The following is a 17306-nucleotide window of genomic DNA, read 5'->3' as shown; positions in this document are numbered from 1 at the left end:
TAGAGAAAAAGGCAGGAAATGACTGCAAACGAGCTGCAGCAAATACAAAGCGTCTATCAATAGAATGTCTTTGAAATCCACTAGCTCGAGATTGGATAACCTTTTAAGTTCTCACTAAAACCGCTTCATGTAATTAAAATAACATAAACTGTTTGATGCTAGATATAATTTGATTCAAATTCGATTGATTGCCCACAACCTTATGAACCACTTTCTAGGTATGTTTCCATACCGAGCAAAATAATAAATAAACACTTTGCAATATCGAAGTAAAATGAAAGGATTCCCTGTTGCGGTGACGTATAAAAAAGGCTATTATAAGTTATGCGGGTATGTTTCCCAGGAGCAACGAACCATAACACAGCTGCAGTTTACAACTTGGCCCGATCATGGGATTCCAGTAACTACATCCAACATGATCCACCTACGTAATATGGTCGATAATTTGCAAAACACCAATGCTCCAATTATCGTTCACTGCAGGTAAAGACTTAATCAACCACATGTTTATTTGATCACTCAAATGAAGCATATGTTTGTATGCAGTGCTGGAGTGGGACGCACAGGAACTTACATAGCGATGGACTCTTTGTTTCATGAACTTGACGACAAAGGAACAGTTGATGTGCCGCGAACCGTGTTAAGAATGAGAGAGAATCGAAAAGACATGATTCAAAATGTGGTAAGCTGATCATCACCCAATTGTACTTGATACATTAATCATATAGATTCAATAAACCTAACTTTGAACGGTATGCTTTACTTACATTAGACTTTAGTTGGCCTGATGTTATGAATCGACTTGACTATAGTTATGTTATTGCTGTGTATTTTTATCTTCAATACACAACTTGACACTGAAAACAGTTAAGTAAGTATGGGGCCTCATGTTAATTCTCGCCGTCAATGAACGTGAAACATTTGCGCATGCACGGGTGAGGAAGCATTGTAAACCTGAATATGAATCTTAAGCATTACTAACATTTGTGTTTACTTGACCATAATTTGGACTAAATTTGATTAAGATTGTTCGTCTGCCGTTTCATTACAACATTTTGGTTTAGCGAATGTGCTGGCAACAAATTCCAGTATCGCCTAAATCAGTTCAATAATATATATTTTCTACAGAAACAATACATGTACGTCTACAAACTGCTTATGGAGCGTGAGAGTTTGGAGGAAACAGATAAAGATGTGACCGAACTCCAGTCGATGACTTCAAGTGAAATGTAACTAATTACCTGCCAAACGTTTTATTTTGTTAGCTTGGATACAGGGTTGTTACCCTGTTAGTAGTTGTATTATCTTGTATCGTTTAAAAACGACTTGCACCCAAACAGATTAGTAGTAAATTAGGTATTACGATATTTAAGCACTTGACCTAACCGGTTGATACGTAAAAGTTTTGTTATTGATCTTTTGCTATTTGTAAGCGAATGTGACATACGATCGCTTAGGCATATTGTACACATATTGTTTTAGTAGATGAAACAGTAAAGGTTTCTGTTCTAGTAAGAAAATGCAAGACAAAGAATTCAACACGCTGTCATCGTGGAGATTTGGCGAAGAATGGCAGGAAAATCACCCACAGCTGAGAACATGTAAATAATTCACTAAAAATGTTTAATATTCTATCCTATCACACACAATATTTGTTTTTAGACAAGAACACATCTGTCAAAGTCAACAACAATACGAATAAAAGCATACAGCTATTAGATGCTTCATATATCCAGGTAATAACTTTCGAGATGTGATTTTTTTGGAGTCAGAATGCTTTAAATGCATTTGCCATTTAACTAAAACCAATGAGGATCAATCGAATGCATTCTTGGTTGAGGTCAATCAAATGCAAAGGTTTCTCTTTACAGGAACATGGCTCTTCAGACTGCCTTGTCGCAGCAAGAAATCCTGGTCCAGGAGAAAAAGAAAACTTCTGGAAGATGATCGTTGAACGGGGAGCTTCACTTGTCGTTGATTTGGACAACAGCATTCAAGTAAATTTGACAGTTTATATCTTTCTATAATAGGCCTTTACTGTATATCATACGTCTTTTTTAGATTCTAATCAATACAGCCATACAATATGAAGACATTTCGGTTTCTGTACGTGATGTGAATGAAAGCAACGTTCACAATCTGATAACTGTTAACGTTTGGTCAACAACCAACGCCTTTGTAAGTTAATAACTTCCGAACAGCACAGATTGTAATACTTTTTTTGTATGGAGAGCATTTTGGAAAGGTTATTGCAGGTTGGCAAGGAGAGTTTGCGTTATGTATAACAATATTAATTATGGAAACATGTGCACTGTAATGGCCTAGGTTTTAAACAAGAGTTTCGATTCAATTCTTTACCGTTTAACATTATTGCATAACTTGCAATTAAAGAAATGACAAAGTCAAACCACACTAAAGCTTTCCTTGTTTTCAACAAAACTATAGTTGTTCTCACAAAGTTGAATAAAACTCTTGTTTTGTGTCAGGCTGCCCAGCAAGTGATACTTTTGCAAGTCAAGGGATGGAGTGACGTGGAACAACCCCCGAAAGAAATGGATCTCATCAAAATTATCGAGGAAATGCAACGACTAAAGACCAAACTGAATTGCAAGTGTGTGTTGGTAGGATGCAGGTAATGTTTTACTTGGATACCACGTCTAAATATTTGTTTGTGGAAACGCACAACAACTAATTAGAGGCGAAATGCCGAGTTATGCCGGTCTCATACGGACGTTTATATGAAAAGGCGAGTGGAAGAAAAGTCCAAACTCAATAAATTTGAGATTTGAAACCGCGACAGCAGCTCATTAAGAGCTTACGCTTTACTGTTGTCAACAGTAATTGTTTTTCGGGCAAATTTTTAAACGAAATTAAACTCAAATCTGAGCTGAGAAACCAAGTCCTGTTGAACTACCCTAATTAAGTTTGATTTCAAACAATATCAACATGTTTTGACATATAACTACGAGTTCCTATACATTTAAAACCCATTTAAACTAGTGGGTGCGAACCATTCCTTTAATACAGTGGTTCTCAAACTTTTTTTGTTGCGACGCCTCTGGAAAAGTTTTCTGGACTTGCGACGCACCAGCAAATAAAAGTTAATGAGGAAATTTATTAATAAACAGTTAATTTAAATCTATTAAACAGCACTTAGAGAACAATTTTAGCCAAACTGTTTTTCGACAAAGTTATAAAACTGCCCTCAACACTTTTAGTGCACCCGGAAATTACGTTCGGGCTTTTGTTAATTGTTTCAATTATTCCGCACAATTGCATTGTCTCAACAGCATCAATAATGAATTACAGCGAAAGTAATGTTTTAACTTACGCACAATATAAACTGATGCACAAAATTTACTGCTGCAACTCACGCACAATAATCACTTAAAACTTTAGCTAACAATTATACGTTATAACTACCTCAAGCATTTGCTAGAAAAGTCGCCTTTGTTACATTGTTATGAAGACTCCGTTCACATAATCAAGTTTAATGCCCGCCAAGCGTCGCACCAGACACGCGCCTATCACGCAATTACTGCTTGTTCTGTTTCGTCTCGACGTACATTAACGGACAGCCGCGTTTTTGATCAAAAACTTTTGAGGTAAATTTACGTCAATCCGCACTCTACGCAAAAAGTATTTGGACGTATACGTTAACTGCAGTGAAACCTCATTTTTATGAAATAAACTGAGTTCAGTCACGAAACGGAAATATTCTGCGCCGCCTTTGGAAAATTGAAACGACGCACCAGGGCGTCGCGACGCACAGTTTGAGAACCACAGCTTTAATATCATCTGGGGGAAAACAAATCCCTAAAGCCGTTTTTCTGGCCTGATTTCTATAATATTGATGTGTTTACAGCAATGGATCAACCAGAACTGGGACCTTCATCGCTCTGGTCAGCATTCTCGAACGTTTGAAGGTCCAAAAGCGGCTGGATGTATTCCGAACTGTGAAAGACCTGAGAGATATGAGACCGAATATGGTTGACAACAAGGTAATATGTTTCAAATCCTGTTTGTGGTTCCGCAATAATTTTAATCATTAAAAAAAAAGTTATAAAGCAGTAATTATCAAATTGGGCGTAAGTGACCTGATGGGGCGTTGCACTAATAACGAGAGCGCTGGTGAATACTTAGCGATTGGGGCTGAAATAAACACTGTCCAGTAAGCGAGTCTTCAAATAATGTCTATTTGTTGTTACAGGAACTCTACAGATACTGCTACTCGGTCGTCATGCAATATCTTTCCGATTTTGACACTTATTCTAACTTCAAGTGACGTATACGCATTTATTGTCCACTGTAAACTATTTTGAAACATAACTTACTTTTTTATTTTTTATCTTAGGACATGTGTGTATTTCGTTTATCGTTGGTTGTCAAAAAACTTCTAGCTCCTTTTAAAAACAACCATTAGAGACTGCTTTAAGTTCAAGAGCAATCACATTTTTGCCTAATTACGATTCAGAAACATTTCTATTTTCCTGTATTAACGTTTTTTTCGTTGTTTTTCTGTAAGTATAGCTGAATGTGTTGGATTTCGTGCTTCGTTGATTTGTCGATGTATGATTTCACTCGTGGGTAATTTTTTGGGGACTAATATCGAAATGCTGTGGGGAACAATTTTGAATGCCATAAATTTAAATGTATCAGTGTGTAGACGAAACTTGAAATTCAGAATCTACTGTGCCATTTTTGTACAAAACTTTTGTGTCTTGATATTCGCATGCCATAGATCGTGTCGTAAACGTAGGACTGATGCAGTTGAACATATTAACGTAATCGTTATGAAACGTAACCTTTTTTAAAGACTTGGCTTAAGCACGTCACCAAATAAATAAACACAAAACCGATTCTAAAATAGATTACTTATTCAATTGGGGTGCACCAAACAACAAAAAGGCGCGTTTCTTTCAGCTGATTTTGTTTATTTTCAACTTAAGCATTTTCGGGGATTTATTTTGAAAAGTTTCGTTGTACCCGAAATGCTTATTTTCGTCATGTGCGTATGAAGATATTCTGATACTAAACTGACTGTTAACATTACAAAATGATGACAAGGTATTGAGAGGTTTGGTTTGGTGTTTATATACCTTATTATAAAATAAATAATAATATGCAAGTCAGCACTGATCAGGGTCGTCATTAAACTATTGAAACAGTTTTGCGGAAGTTTTTCAGTGTTTTTGAAGTGAATGCAATGGGTCAGGAGACAGTTAGTTGTAAAATTTTTAAGCAAAGAAACGCATTGAAAACATTTTTTGATTCGTATCTGTGGTGAGCGGCTTTTCATGCGACATTTTCACTCAGATGTGCCTCACACAAGCAAACAAATAAATTGAGCGCACGTATACAACAAACAAACAAACAGACAGATCAAGTAAGCACAAGTACGTATAAAAACAATAACCAAAGACGTTTCTTGTGCGAACTGACGTAATACAATTTGTACAATGGATAAATTTTGTCCCGTTTGTTATGCTAGGTATTTTTTGGTGTAGTTCACTTGAAGTTTGAATAAGTGTCGAAATCAGACAGATAATGCATGACGACCGAGTAGAGGTATTTGTAGAGTTCCTGTAAAAACATAAACATTATTTGAAGACGCAATCTTTATTTCTGATTCTTACGTAAAACATTACCTTGTTGTCGACCATATTCGGTCTCATATCTCTCAGGTCTTTCACAGTTCGGAATACATCCACCCGCTTTTGTGCCTTCAAACGTTCGAGAATGTTCACCAGAGCGATGAAGGTCCCAGTTCTCGTTGATCCGTTACTGCGATAAAGAACAAGTCGTGTTGGAAAATGTAGCGAAGGTGGGCTTCAGGTGTAGACACGATTTGTGTTTATAATTATTGAAAATTATGGGTGACACGAATCAGTGCGATACAGGCACAGGGTTTACCTGCAAGCAACCAACACACACTGGCAATTCTGTTTTGCCCTTATTAGTTGCACTTTCTCGATAATTTTGATAAAATCAATTTCTTTGGGCGGTCGTTCCACGGCACTCCATCCCTTGACTTGCACAAGCATCAATTGCTTGGCAGCCTATAAACAAGTTAAGCTACGTTTTGAACAGCCTTGTTACTTAGTGACTTTTTTTGCCACGTGGATTTGCATCAATGGCACAACATACATAAATAATACTCACTTTGTACGATTGCCAAAAAGAAATGTGATTTAAAAGTTAACAGTTTAAGTAAAAGTTTAACTTACGAATGCCTTAGTTGCAGACCGGAGGTCGACGGTAATCAGATTGTACAGGTTGCTTTCATTTTCATCGCATACGGAAACCGAAATAGCTTCGTATTGTAAAGCTGCATTGGTTGGAATCTGAAAACAGATGTATTGCATGAAGGCGTGGTTACTGAAAAAAGAAAATAGATTAAAATCGACACACTTACTTGAATGCTGTTGTCCAAATCAACGACAAGTGAAGCACCTCTCTCCACGATCATCTTCCAAAAGTTTTCTTCTTCTCCTGGAGCAGGATTTCTTGCTGCGATGAAGAATTCTGAAGAGCCATGTTCCTGTATATTCAAAGAAATTGCGTTTTTAAAATTGCTCTGATTTTTCGGAAATACGCCAAAATCTTTGTAAGAAGCTTTGATGTTATTTTATATGTCACCTGAATGTAAGAAGCATCCAATTGCTGGATCATCTCACTTCTATTGTCTCAAACTTTTACCGAAGTGTTCTTGTCTGAAAACAATATGTTTGTATTGATTTGTATACTAAACAACAAAAAGCGAAGCATGGTCCGTTAATTTACATGTTCTCAGCTGTGGGTGATTTTCCTGCCATTCCTCGCCAAATCTCCAAGATGACAATACATTAAATTCCTTCTCCTGAATTTTGTTGCTAAAAAACAATAAAACTTTCGGATTGGGAAATCAACTGTCCGTTACAAAATAAGCAGATATCAGATGTACTATAACATTGCAACCAGCACATTCGTACAAGTATTAAAGTCCAAAAGTTTTTTTGCATATTTTCTAGCTATCATGTCAAACTGATAGCCAACACTTGCTTATAGTGTATTGAATGAAACAGCGACACAACAAGCCCACAGCTACAAGACACTTCGAATGCCCGTAAAGGTGAAACTCACGCTTTTATATGGGCATGCGGCAAGGTCGTCACAAGGCGGGGCAATATACTTAATGCGTCACAAGGTGGCGCAATATACATTACATCTTCCCTTCACGAAAAAGAAGTAACAGAAGGAGAAAACTAACATCAGTATGAAAACGAAAAATACACAAGTCTACATTTCTTCAATTAGTCGTCTCGTCGGTTTACGTTTTCTTTTGGAACGACACGGAACATTAAAGTTGCGAACAATTTCACAATTATCAGAAACATGATGCGGCGATAAAGGTAACGTTTGCAACAGAGAAGACCTTTGAGATGAGGATTCAATGTTGCGGCGAATATGTATACGATTACGACGATAAAGTACATTGTCAGGAGTACGAACGATATAGGAGCGCGGTGACAAAACCTTGTCAATAACTCCGTCCTCTGTCCATGTGCGGCGAAGAAAATCAAACAGTTTTACAGGGGTACCAGGCTTTAAAACACTTAATGGTTTTGAACCTACATCAAAATAACGTTTTTGTACTGTTTTTTCGGCATAAAAAGGGCGTTTGGGCAAATTATGACACCTAAGCTTTTCTTCACAAATAGACAAATTACTTCTGGTTTGCCTTCCCATGAGCAACTGTGACGGCGATAAACCACACTGTAAAGGCGAACTACGATAAATTAACAAATTCAAATCAAAGTCCTGGCCACTGGCAACAGATTTTTTTAACAGATTTTTAACGGTTTGTACCGTCCTGTCCGCAAGTCCATTAGATTGCGGAAAATGGGGACTTGATGTTAAATGACAGAAGTCCCAAGATTGCGAAAAACATCTAAATTCACGGGAGGAAAATTGTGGCCCGTTGTCGCTAAATAGTTTAAGCGGCACACCAAAGCGAGAAAACGTTTGCTTAAGACAGGTAATAACTGCATCGCTAGAAGTGTTGTTAACACAATAAACATCGGGATAACCTGAATAATAATCAACAGCTACTAAATACGACCGACCATTATACGAACATAAATCAACACCTATTTTTTCAAAGGGAAACTTGGGAATTTCATGTGGATTCAAGGGTTCTTTTTGCAAACGCGGTCTGTAACGCATACATGTTGAACATGCGGACACCAAATTTGATATGTCCTTGTTAATTCCAGTCCAATACACTAATTCGTGGGCACGACCTTTGCATTTAACTTCCCCCATATGACCTTCATGCAGCTTAGCTAGAATTGACGGTCTCATTTTCCGGGGAATGACTATTTTGCTTCCTTTAAACAGGACACCTTCATTTACGGACAGTTCATCACGGACTTTCCAAAATACCTGGGAGTCTGGTGTGCAATTTGCGGAACGTTCCGGCCAACCATTGTAAACGTAGTGCACGATGTCTATTGACTGGGGATCTCGTTCAGTTTCTTCACGAAGTTGCGCCATAGCATTGGAGGAGATTGGAAGTGATGCACCCGATCCGTCTACTTTTAGGCGCTTTAAACTGTCGAATTCTGGATAATCCCGGGCCTTTATGCTGTCGTATTATATTCCATATTATGGATTCTGCGCTTTAAACGACATGGTATGCCATTGATATTACGAACGGCTTAGAGGGTTACCCTAGGTGTTGTTTTCGTTGGTTGTGAGTGTGACTGTTTGTTGACAAATTAAATCAGCTGAACTGAACCTTACAGTGCGGTAGGAAGTTAGAAGTTAGAACACTGGCTTCAATTTATGGAGTTTTTTCCTAAAATTGGTGGTAAGTTTAACTTATTTATTTTGTAAATAATAGAAAACCATTTTAATATAGAAAGACATATCACATATTTGTCTGACCTGAGGATATTAACTGGGTTCACACACAGGAAGTAGATTTTGAGTGAAGCAGCATAGTTTTACGAGTTTGTCAGCCTTTAAAGTGACAAGCATCTGTGCCCCTGCAGGGACCTGGTGTGTATTTGATTCGGACAAAAACATCAAGGTGTTGAAGTTTAAACTCATATGGGCAACACTTCCATCGATTATAAACAAGGCAGCTACACAGATGGTGTATTTTTGATTAAAGGAAGGTCATAATTGTTTCAGAAAAAAATGCAACCCGGACAAGTCTGGAAATGTTTGGGCTGGTGGTGAAAATTGGAATGTTGAAACCAATACACTACAAGTACAGGACAAGTGACAGAGAGACAGATTTGGTGAACCACAGATGATTGTGTGAGTAAACAGTTGATCTAATAAACTTAAGGCAGATTAATATAGCATGACTTTGATATTTGGTATAGAAGTGTTTTACACACCTTACAAACTATTACCTGAAAGACTGCGATAGCATGCCTAGTTTTATTGACTGATTTTATTTGGTTGCCTCCAGCACTTGTAATATTAATGACTGGTAAAAACACTAAAATGGGTTCAAAATTGTTTGCGATTTTGAACATATACTGTATGTTTTTTTAGTTAATAGTGAATTGAAATTTATTATTATATTGTGCAATTGCAGCTAAAGCTATGGGTGAATCCTCATATGTACCATACAAACTCATGTTATGGTTTGCCATGAAGATGTCATTTCCCAACTAAAAACAATTTAAAGCATGCTTTTTGTCTTTAAAAGAAGCAAATGACACAAAGGCTATGGACTGAATAGTAGACCAGGTAGATATGTATACAATGAGTACAAACTAGCTTACATTGTTTAACATAAATCAACTGTGTTTGTTCAAATTAATATTGCACCATTGCTACTAAAATAAGCTCTATTTTCACACTTAGATTTACTTAGCAGATATCTCCAATTGTTAACAAAATGTTTGTTAAAAAATGTTGCAGATAGTTTAGTTTGCAGCTCAGCTATTTTTATATTATGACCATTACATAGCAGTACTGTCATATAGTCATTTGATGGTAGCATAAAAAGCCTTTTTAGCAACTAACCATTTGGTTATCAAGTAAAGATTGTAAAAATTGCATTTAATTAACTCCAAAGTTTCAAAACTAGATTTTTATGGTGTTTAATTATTTCATTAAATTTGTGTTTTATTACAGGACAGGGCAAGGAGATGTTACCCTTAAAATCTGGAAAAGTTAGATGCAAGGGAAGGATCCCAGTAGGCACTGACACGTTTTTTTCACGTATATTTTATGGTCGAGACGTGTGATTTTTCAACGTGAAATTAGATGCGTTATTTGGTGTAGAATGCAAACTTGCTTCTACGTCTTTTTCGCGTACATTTATCAACGTATATTAAACGTGATGAAATAGACGTTGCATAACGTTGATTTTTGGTGTGGAACGCAAACACTATTCTACGTCTTTTTCGCGTACATTATCAACGTATATTAAACGTCCGTAAATAGACGTTGCCCTAAGGTTGATTTTTGGTGTAGAATGCAAACTTGCATCTACGTCTATTGCGTGTATGTTATCAACGTATATTAGATGTCATGGAAAAGACGTCGTAATAACGTTTCTATTCGGTGAAAACTACGATCATTGATTATCGTCGTTTGTGCGTAGAAAACGTCGTTTAATTTTGGAGTAGCAGGCCGACACTGGTCTACGTCTTTGCATGCACCTCAATAGTAGCTACTACTAAAGCATCTGCAAAACAAAGCACTTAAGTTCGTGGAGTCACGATTTAATAAAAAGAACATTTAGACATTAGCATGCTATGCAGAGGAAAATGAGGAATTGAATGAATCCTCTGCAGAATCACTCTTGCCTCCTTTACGTGCAGGGGCGTGCTTCAAATATTCTGCAGCTCTGCGTGTAAATTCTGCTTCACTGAGATCTTGATGGTTGCAGCGTATGCTTTCTTAAAAAAAAAACATAAAAGTTTTGTGTCGAAAACCATATTAAACAATATTTTGTTTAAAACTGTATGTACTGCTTACCTAATATTATTGCAAAAAATTGAGAGTCGGCAAAAGCAAACTTTCCATGGTTTCCCCGTAAATTCATTTTTGCCATGAGACTATTTGAAAACAATCTAAAAACACAAAACAAGTTTGTTGACATAGATAAATGACATGAAACAATTTGTAATTCACTTACGATTTGATTGTTTTGTTGACAGCCTCACGTTTTGTGTATCCACCAATTAACTTCAACTGTGAAACCTGAAATTGTAAATATACCTTGACAAAACCATTGCAATTTAAAATATTACCAACACACTTTACTGACATTAACTATTGTTTACAGCATTTGTTTATAATGTTACAAGTTTTGAAGCTAAACAAGAAGATACTATAAATATGCTGCTCTTAACCTAAATTCCTGTTGTGTATCATACCAATTCCTTTCTCTGCTCTGGATCTTCTATTTTGCCTGCGAGCGTATAAACTTCATCTAAAGTGTGCATCTGCTGTGGTTTGTGTATGACATGCTTGATGATGCTTTAGAATTACTTGCGATACTTTCCTTTATATCAAGCAACATGCTGAACACTCTCTTCTGAAATCCCATATATGTAAAGTTGTATAGTTAAGAGCAGCACACAATGACCTATGCACACAACATGTTTGGATACACATCAAATTATAATGGTTTCAATCCTAACATGAATAAACTAGGTAAGTGCAACTTACGTTCCTTGGACATTGGATATGCCCTCTTCCTATTGCGCTGCTCTGGCAGATGAATATCTAAATACAACACAATGCTTTAAACTCTAAAATATATGGGCAAACTCTATTATTGTTGTGCTTAACATTTTGCTTCAGACATTCTGATAATTAAAGTATTTCGTTCTCCATGGCAACAACGTAAAAAAGGATACAGCATTGAGTTGGTTTTAATCACCTTTTTCGACTTGTTTTTTACCTTCATCAATCTCAATTAGTTCTTTATCTTTCTCAATTAGTTATTCATCTTTCTCAATTAGTTCTTCAGTGTCTGAGTTACTGTCACCTGAGCAAAGTTATATTCGGGTATTACACTGCAAATCAAATAGGTTTAACAATCATAATGCATAAAATATACATGGCACAAAGTCTTCATGGGTTTTCTTGGTTCTTTTTCTTTTCGGTTCTGTGTCTGAATATTCTTCCATGGTGGTTGTATAATCGTATCTTTCACACTCCTTGATGTTATCTAACAAAGATGTTAAATTTCAAAACATGCTAATTTTTGTTTTATCCCCTTTGTGTTAACAAATGGCCATTTGCAACACATTCTATGGTTAAAGTAAAAACACCACCCCTTTCTATGATATGGTTATTCTGGTGATTCCCATTAAATTAGACGACTTCTACATTTTCATCTTACAAAGTAAAATATGTCTCTATTTGTCAAATTTAAAGTTACACTGGGGAACTTTCTAGAATGGAAAAAAATAAAATAGCAAATTATGTATTATTGTGCCAATACCTGATGAAAACTTTACTTTTATGACTGGAAACTTTTGCCAATGCAGTCCAGGTATTGTCCGCTGCTTCCTTAATTTTTCAGCATTTTGACCTTTTGGTGGCCAGTAAAGGACACCTTCTTTAATCCAGGTGCATGGCACAGCACCTTCTTCTTCCACATCTCCTTCTTTCCATACAGCTAATTTCCACGCTGACATACTTAACTTGCTGCTATGACTAAAATACATTTCAATATTAAATGGATGTAATTTTGCAATTTACCATTGGCAAAAAAACGAAACCCTTTGAGACAGAAATACATATCATTTTATGACGTAAACCACTGTTAACAACTTGTTTTTGATAAAAGGGAGCAATAGAATTTGCAAAATATATGTCTAATTTCAAGGAACAACATGGGTTTTGAAACCAACTTTCTAGTTTGCTTGTTGGAATGACATCACAAATAAACCTATCACAGCATTTCTGTTTTAAAAACACAACTTCTCTAGAATTTGGCAACAGAAAACAATTATCCCTTATATCTGTAGAAGCATGGAGAAGCTCTGTGTCTGGCTTTGAAGAACAAAATGTATGTTTATCAAGTTCATCCAATCGTTTGGCAATCTGAACAACTGGATTATGTGAATTTCTAACCATATTTTTTACAATACGTAAATAATTCTCAAATGGAAATGCAGATATATTGTGTAAAGACTGTCCAAAATGTTTTACATCATCAGCTAAATGTTCCAAGCAATGAACATTGTAGACAACAAATGTTTCACCATAAATGTTTGCTGCATTATTTACAAACATACAACACAGGCTTTTTGCAAATGGCAGATTTTTTGTTCTGTTGACAACATCTTCATTCAATAACAGTCCAACAGCAACAGAAAGTGTCATAAAATTTAGGAATACTTTTCGTTCCAGTACATCTTTTAATATTGCTGGCCCAGTATAAAGCAAAAAAGAACGAAACTCTGTAGCTTTCCAACGATCAACCTCAAGTAATGATCTGGGTTATCTTGAAAAGTCACGAGGCAACTTTCCATTTAACATGCATAATTGCTCTGAAATTTGGCTAAGTTGATTTGCAGATAGCCTACAGCAGCGTGGACCCTTTCTCCAAAATAAAATCATTCTTCTAACCACACCCAAACATATAAGGTGCATGTAGTCTAATGCAAACTCTGTGACACATCCAATTCCACTGGCAATCAATGGAGTTAAGCTTTTTTGGTGGTTAAGGTAGACAAACTTATTAAATAGGTCATTTGTACGTTTTTGTGGTTCCTCTTCAGCACAGGAGTATACAACCCTTGACTTCCAAGTCCCTTTAATAGTGCATCTTTCACATGCATAATATGAATTGTGGCTTTTGATGCATTTAAGAAAAGCACGTGCTGGTGCATCACAAATAAATGCGTGGATTTTGACTTTAATGACCTTTTTGTGACAATAGATCCCGTTCTTTTGCAGTTCATTATACTCCTTTAAAAAATCCTGCATGTACTCTGTAACAGGATCCGGCTTTGACAGCCCGCAAAATATTGCTACAATGAACGGACACTGTTTATCAAAAGAACATAAAATGGGCCATAGTTGTACATTGGATGACTTGTGGAGTGGAATTCCATCAACATTTACTTTTAAATATATTACCTCTGGTACACCAGTCATTTTATCAAGAATTCTTAGAAGACATCTTCCAATACCAAAGTACAAATATGTGCCACCACAAACGTTTCTAGTTTCAATTTGACGTGGAGTTAGTAAAAGAGTTCGGGGATCTTTTGGCAAATCTAAACCAAATTCCCTTAATATTACCAACAGATCACCTAATCCAGTTCTTGTTATGTGATGAGTAACAGCCCAAGAAGCTAATTTTGGTTCAATTTTACTGCAAGATTCAGTTTGAACATTTAAACAACTTACAGCATGTTCATCACAATCGTCTGATTCCTCTGACACACTCCTCTGAGACCACTTCTACTTGCCCAATCAAATGTTGATGCTGACTCCCCAGTGTCCGAATGGGAATCGTCTACTTCAACTATTGCCTTCTGTCTTTTTGCTGGACTAACATAGCTCTCCGTTGACTCTTCACTCGAAAGTAAAAGGTCATCCATAACTTTTTGTTTATGTCGCCATCTTCTGTGGTATGCCATTTCTTAACCAACCTTTTCTCACGAATTCACTTGCGCAACACGAGGTACGAAACAAATTTGTCCTAGAGCTCTATAAACTTGATACTATGCCTGGCAGCAATAGCTTATTTAAATTTGTCCTAGATTGCGTTAAATCAAATATTATTGCACATACTGAGTTACAGAACAATAAAACCACAATCACACATCCTATAATACATTAATAAACCCGATTCACTAAGATACATTACTTAAATTACGTACAGTGCGCCACGCCATCGACCACGCCATTATCCAATGGGCGACGTTTTCACGCTTGACTTCACAACTATTTCGCAATATTCAAATTACGGTTCAATTATTTCCTGATGATGAGGGGCAGCGATTGTCTGATATCATGAATTGTTGACAAACCAGGCGCATGTTATTTTTTGAATAAATTGGAGCTAGAGTTTGAGTCGTTTAAATTTTCATCATATTTTAAATATTCTTGTACGTTTGAGTTAATTAAGAACGTACGTAACCTTTATTATTACATGTGTAGGCCTATAGTATTTACTTTAACTGCATTTACACCTTGAAGTGCCAACTTTAATTCTCCGACTGTTTTTAGTTCTATTTTATGTCATAAAATATAATAAAAACTTTATTTCAACGTCTAGATTTTCCACTTTAATTTAACGTAATTCAACGTCCAGTTTTTGTTGTTGATTTAATGTTATTTAGACGTTGAAATAAAGAATTTAATTCTACGTCTAGTTTTTTTTTGCTTCAATTTAACGTTATTTAGACTATGAAGTAAAGACTACTATTCTACGTCTAACGTTTCACTTCAATTCAACGTTATTTAGACGTTGAAGTAAAGACTTAAATTCCACGTCTAGTTTTTTTGCTTCAATTCAACGTTATTTAGTCGTTGAAGTAAAGATTTTAATTCTACGTCCAGAATTTTACTTTAATTCAACGTTATTTAGACGTTGGAGTAAAGACTTCAATTCTGCGTCCAGCATTTTACTTTAATTCAACGTTATTTCGTCGTTAAAGTAAATACTTTAATTCTACGTCCAGCATTTTACTTTAATTCAACGTTATTTAGACGTTAAAGTAAAGACTTTAATTCTACGTCCATAATTTTACTTTATTTCAACGTTATTTAGACGTTGAAGTAAAGACTTTAATTCTACGTCCATAATTTTACTTTAATTCAACGTTATTTAGACGTTAAAGTAAAGACTTTAATTTTACGTCCAGAATTTTACTTTAATTCAACGTTATTTAGTCGTTGAAGTAAAGACTTTAATTCTACGTCCAGTTTTTTACTTTAATTCAACGTTATTTAGTCGTTGAAGTAAAGACTTTAATTCTACGTCCAGCATTTTACTTCAATTCAACGTTTTTTAGTCGTTGAAGTAAAGACTTTAATTCTACGTCCATAATTTTACTTTATTTCAACGTTATTTAGACGTTGAAGTAAAGACTTTAATTCTACGTCCATAATTTTACTTTAATTCAACGTTATTTAGACGTTAAAGTAAAGACTTTAATTTTACGTCCAGAATTTTACTTTAATTCAACGTTATTTAGTCGTTGAAGTAAAGACTTTAATTCTACGTCCAGTTTTTTACTTTAATTCAACGTTATTTAGTCGTTGAAGTAAAGACTTTAATTCTTCGTCCAGTTTTCTACTTCAATTCAACGTTATTTAGACGTTGAAGTAAAGACTTTAATTCTACGTCCAGCTTTTTACTTTAATTCAACGTTAATTGCACGTTGAAGTAATGACCTAAATTCAACGTTGGGTAATCGACGTCCATACGACGTTTAAAAAACGGTAATTAAATGTACGTTGTGATTTAAACCATTTCTCAACGTTTTTTTCACGTCGATATGTGGTAAAATAAATTGCGTTGAAATATGTACGTAATTTTGACCAAAAAAGTACGTAACATTTTGATAGATGACGTTGATTTGACGTCTCGACCTATAATCAACTGAAAAACAAACGTGAAAAAGACGTCGAGTGCCTGCTGGGATATGTGTACTATTTGAAACTTTAACCTTTACAGAGCTATAGATTGCATGCAATCTGCTTTCTGTATTCCACATCCAGCACATTAACCAAGATATGACCGAAGGTTCAACATAATAAGCAAATCTGTCTATTCCAATTGTTGGGTAATATTTAGATTGCTATATATGTCCCAATCTATTTGTTAATTTGTGGTGCTTTTTGTGCTTATTTTAATGCAAACTGTATTGTTTTTTTGTTACACTGCGTTTTTAGTCTACAATTTTTATCCACATTTAATACTGAGTAAAAATCCATGACCACTTCCAAATGTTGAACCAGAATTATTTCACTGGATGTGAGGTGTTTTACTGCATTATTGCTGAGATACATTTGTGGCGCTTTTCATTGCGAGTTCTTTCAAAAGTTACAAAGTTAAGCCGCACGGAATTGGATCAATGGCTTGAATAAAGAATGTACAATCCGTGTTTCATTTCTACAGACTTGTTGAGGAAAGTTTACTCCAGAGAAACAACAGGCGCAATGGGTTACCTTGGTAGAAATAGCAAATTTATAGTCAAGAGATAGGGGGCAATTCAGGGAGCGTAAACTTGCTGGAAAGGAAAGCAAATCAACGTCCTGTTGTTTCAGCTTTTGTTAAAAAACTTAATCACGTCACGCTCCTTGACTCGTTAGTTTGAAAC

General features: G+C 35.7%; 4 protein-coding genes and 1 long non-coding RNA gene across 5 annotated transcripts in view; 2 read left to right on the top strand and 3 right to left on the bottom strand.

Annotated features, from left to right (window-relative positions):
• LOC145228604 (receptor-type tyrosine-protein phosphatase alpha-like) overlaps nucleotides 1–5101 on the top strand; it is a 71939-nt gene extending 66838 nt beyond the window's left edge. The window contains exons 15-24 of the mRNA XM_080093726.1: nucleotides 344–483; nucleotides 547–682; nucleotides 1129–1229; nucleotides 1513–1601; nucleotides 1663–1736; nucleotides 1872–1997; nucleotides 2062–2178; nucleotides 2487–2632; nucleotides 3866–4001; nucleotides 4211–5101. Of these exons, the coding sequence (XP_079949852.1) occupies nucleotides 344–483; nucleotides 547–682; nucleotides 1129–1229; nucleotides 1513–1601; nucleotides 1663–1736; nucleotides 1872–1997; nucleotides 2062–2178; nucleotides 2487–2632; nucleotides 3866–4001; nucleotides 4211–4285 (1140 nt within the window). The 3' untranslated portion in view covers nucleotides 4286–5101. The remainder of the gene's footprint in view (nucleotides 1–343; nucleotides 484–546; nucleotides 683–1128; nucleotides 1230–1512; nucleotides 1602–1662; nucleotides 1737–1871; nucleotides 1998–2061; nucleotides 2179–2486; nucleotides 2633–3865; nucleotides 4002–4210) is intronic.
• Nucleotides 5079–6866, bottom strand: LOC145204470 (receptor-type tyrosine-protein phosphatase epsilon-like). The gene is made up of 7 exons (XM_080077040.1): nucleotides 6784–6866; nucleotides 6640–6713; nucleotides 6416–6541; nucleotides 6228–6344; nucleotides 5914–6059; nucleotides 5649–5784; nucleotides 5079–5583 (listed from the first exon to the last, which is right to left on the bottom strand). The coding sequence occupies exons 2-7, from the start codon at nucleotides 6670–6672 to the stop codon at nucleotides 5509–5511; spliced, it is 633 nt and encodes a 210-aa protein (XP_079933166.1). The 5' UTR covers nucleotides 6673–6713; nucleotides 6784–6866; the 3' UTR covers nucleotides 5079–5508.
• Nucleotides 6867–8541: 1675 nt separating this feature from the next.
• LOC145231944 (uncharacterized) lies at nucleotides 8542–10195 on the top strand. Its single transcript, XR_013860796.1, has 4 exons — nucleotides 8542–8851; nucleotides 9178–9306; nucleotides 9593–9747; nucleotides 10138–10195. It is a non-coding gene; the product is annotated as an uncharacterized LOC145231944 (long non-coding RNA).
• A 105-nt stretch (nucleotides 10196–10300) lies between these two features.
• LOC145204364 (uncharacterized) lies at nucleotides 10301–11923 on the bottom strand. The gene is made up of 5 exons (XM_080076881.1): nucleotides 11897–11923; nucleotides 11683–11739; nucleotides 11147–11211; nucleotides 10987–11081; nucleotides 10301–10907 (listed from the first exon to the last, which is right to left on the bottom strand). Exons 1-5 carry the CDS (start codon nucleotides 11921–11923, stop codon nucleotides 10762–10764), a joined length of 390 nt encoding a protein of 129 aa, XP_079933007.1. The 3' UTR covers nucleotides 10301–10761.
• A 28-nt stretch (nucleotides 11924–11951) lies between these two features.
• Nucleotides 11952–14904, bottom strand: LOC145231596 (uncharacterized). The gene is made up of 4 exons (XM_080096349.1): nucleotides 14383–14904; nucleotides 12464–12678; nucleotides 12077–12187; nucleotides 11952–12004 (listed from the first exon to the last, which is right to left on the bottom strand). Exons 1-4 carry the CDS (start codon nucleotides 14613–14615, stop codon nucleotides 11958–11960), a joined length of 606 nt encoding a protein of 201 aa, XP_079952475.1. The 5' UTR covers nucleotides 14616–14904; the 3' UTR covers nucleotides 11952–11957.
• Between the last annotated feature and the right edge of the window lie 2402 nt (nucleotides 14905–17306).

Source organism: Phallusia mammillata, chromosome 1 (genome assembly GCF_965637545.1).
Source record: "Phallusia mammillata chromosome 1, kaPhaMamm4.hap1.1, whole genome shotgun sequence".
NCBI lineage: Eukaryota > Metazoa > Chordata > Ascidiacea > Phlebobranchia > Ascidiidae > Phallusia > Phallusia mammillata.
Note: the sequence above shows the minus strand (reverse complement) of the source record. Positions and strands in the feature narration are given on the sequence as shown.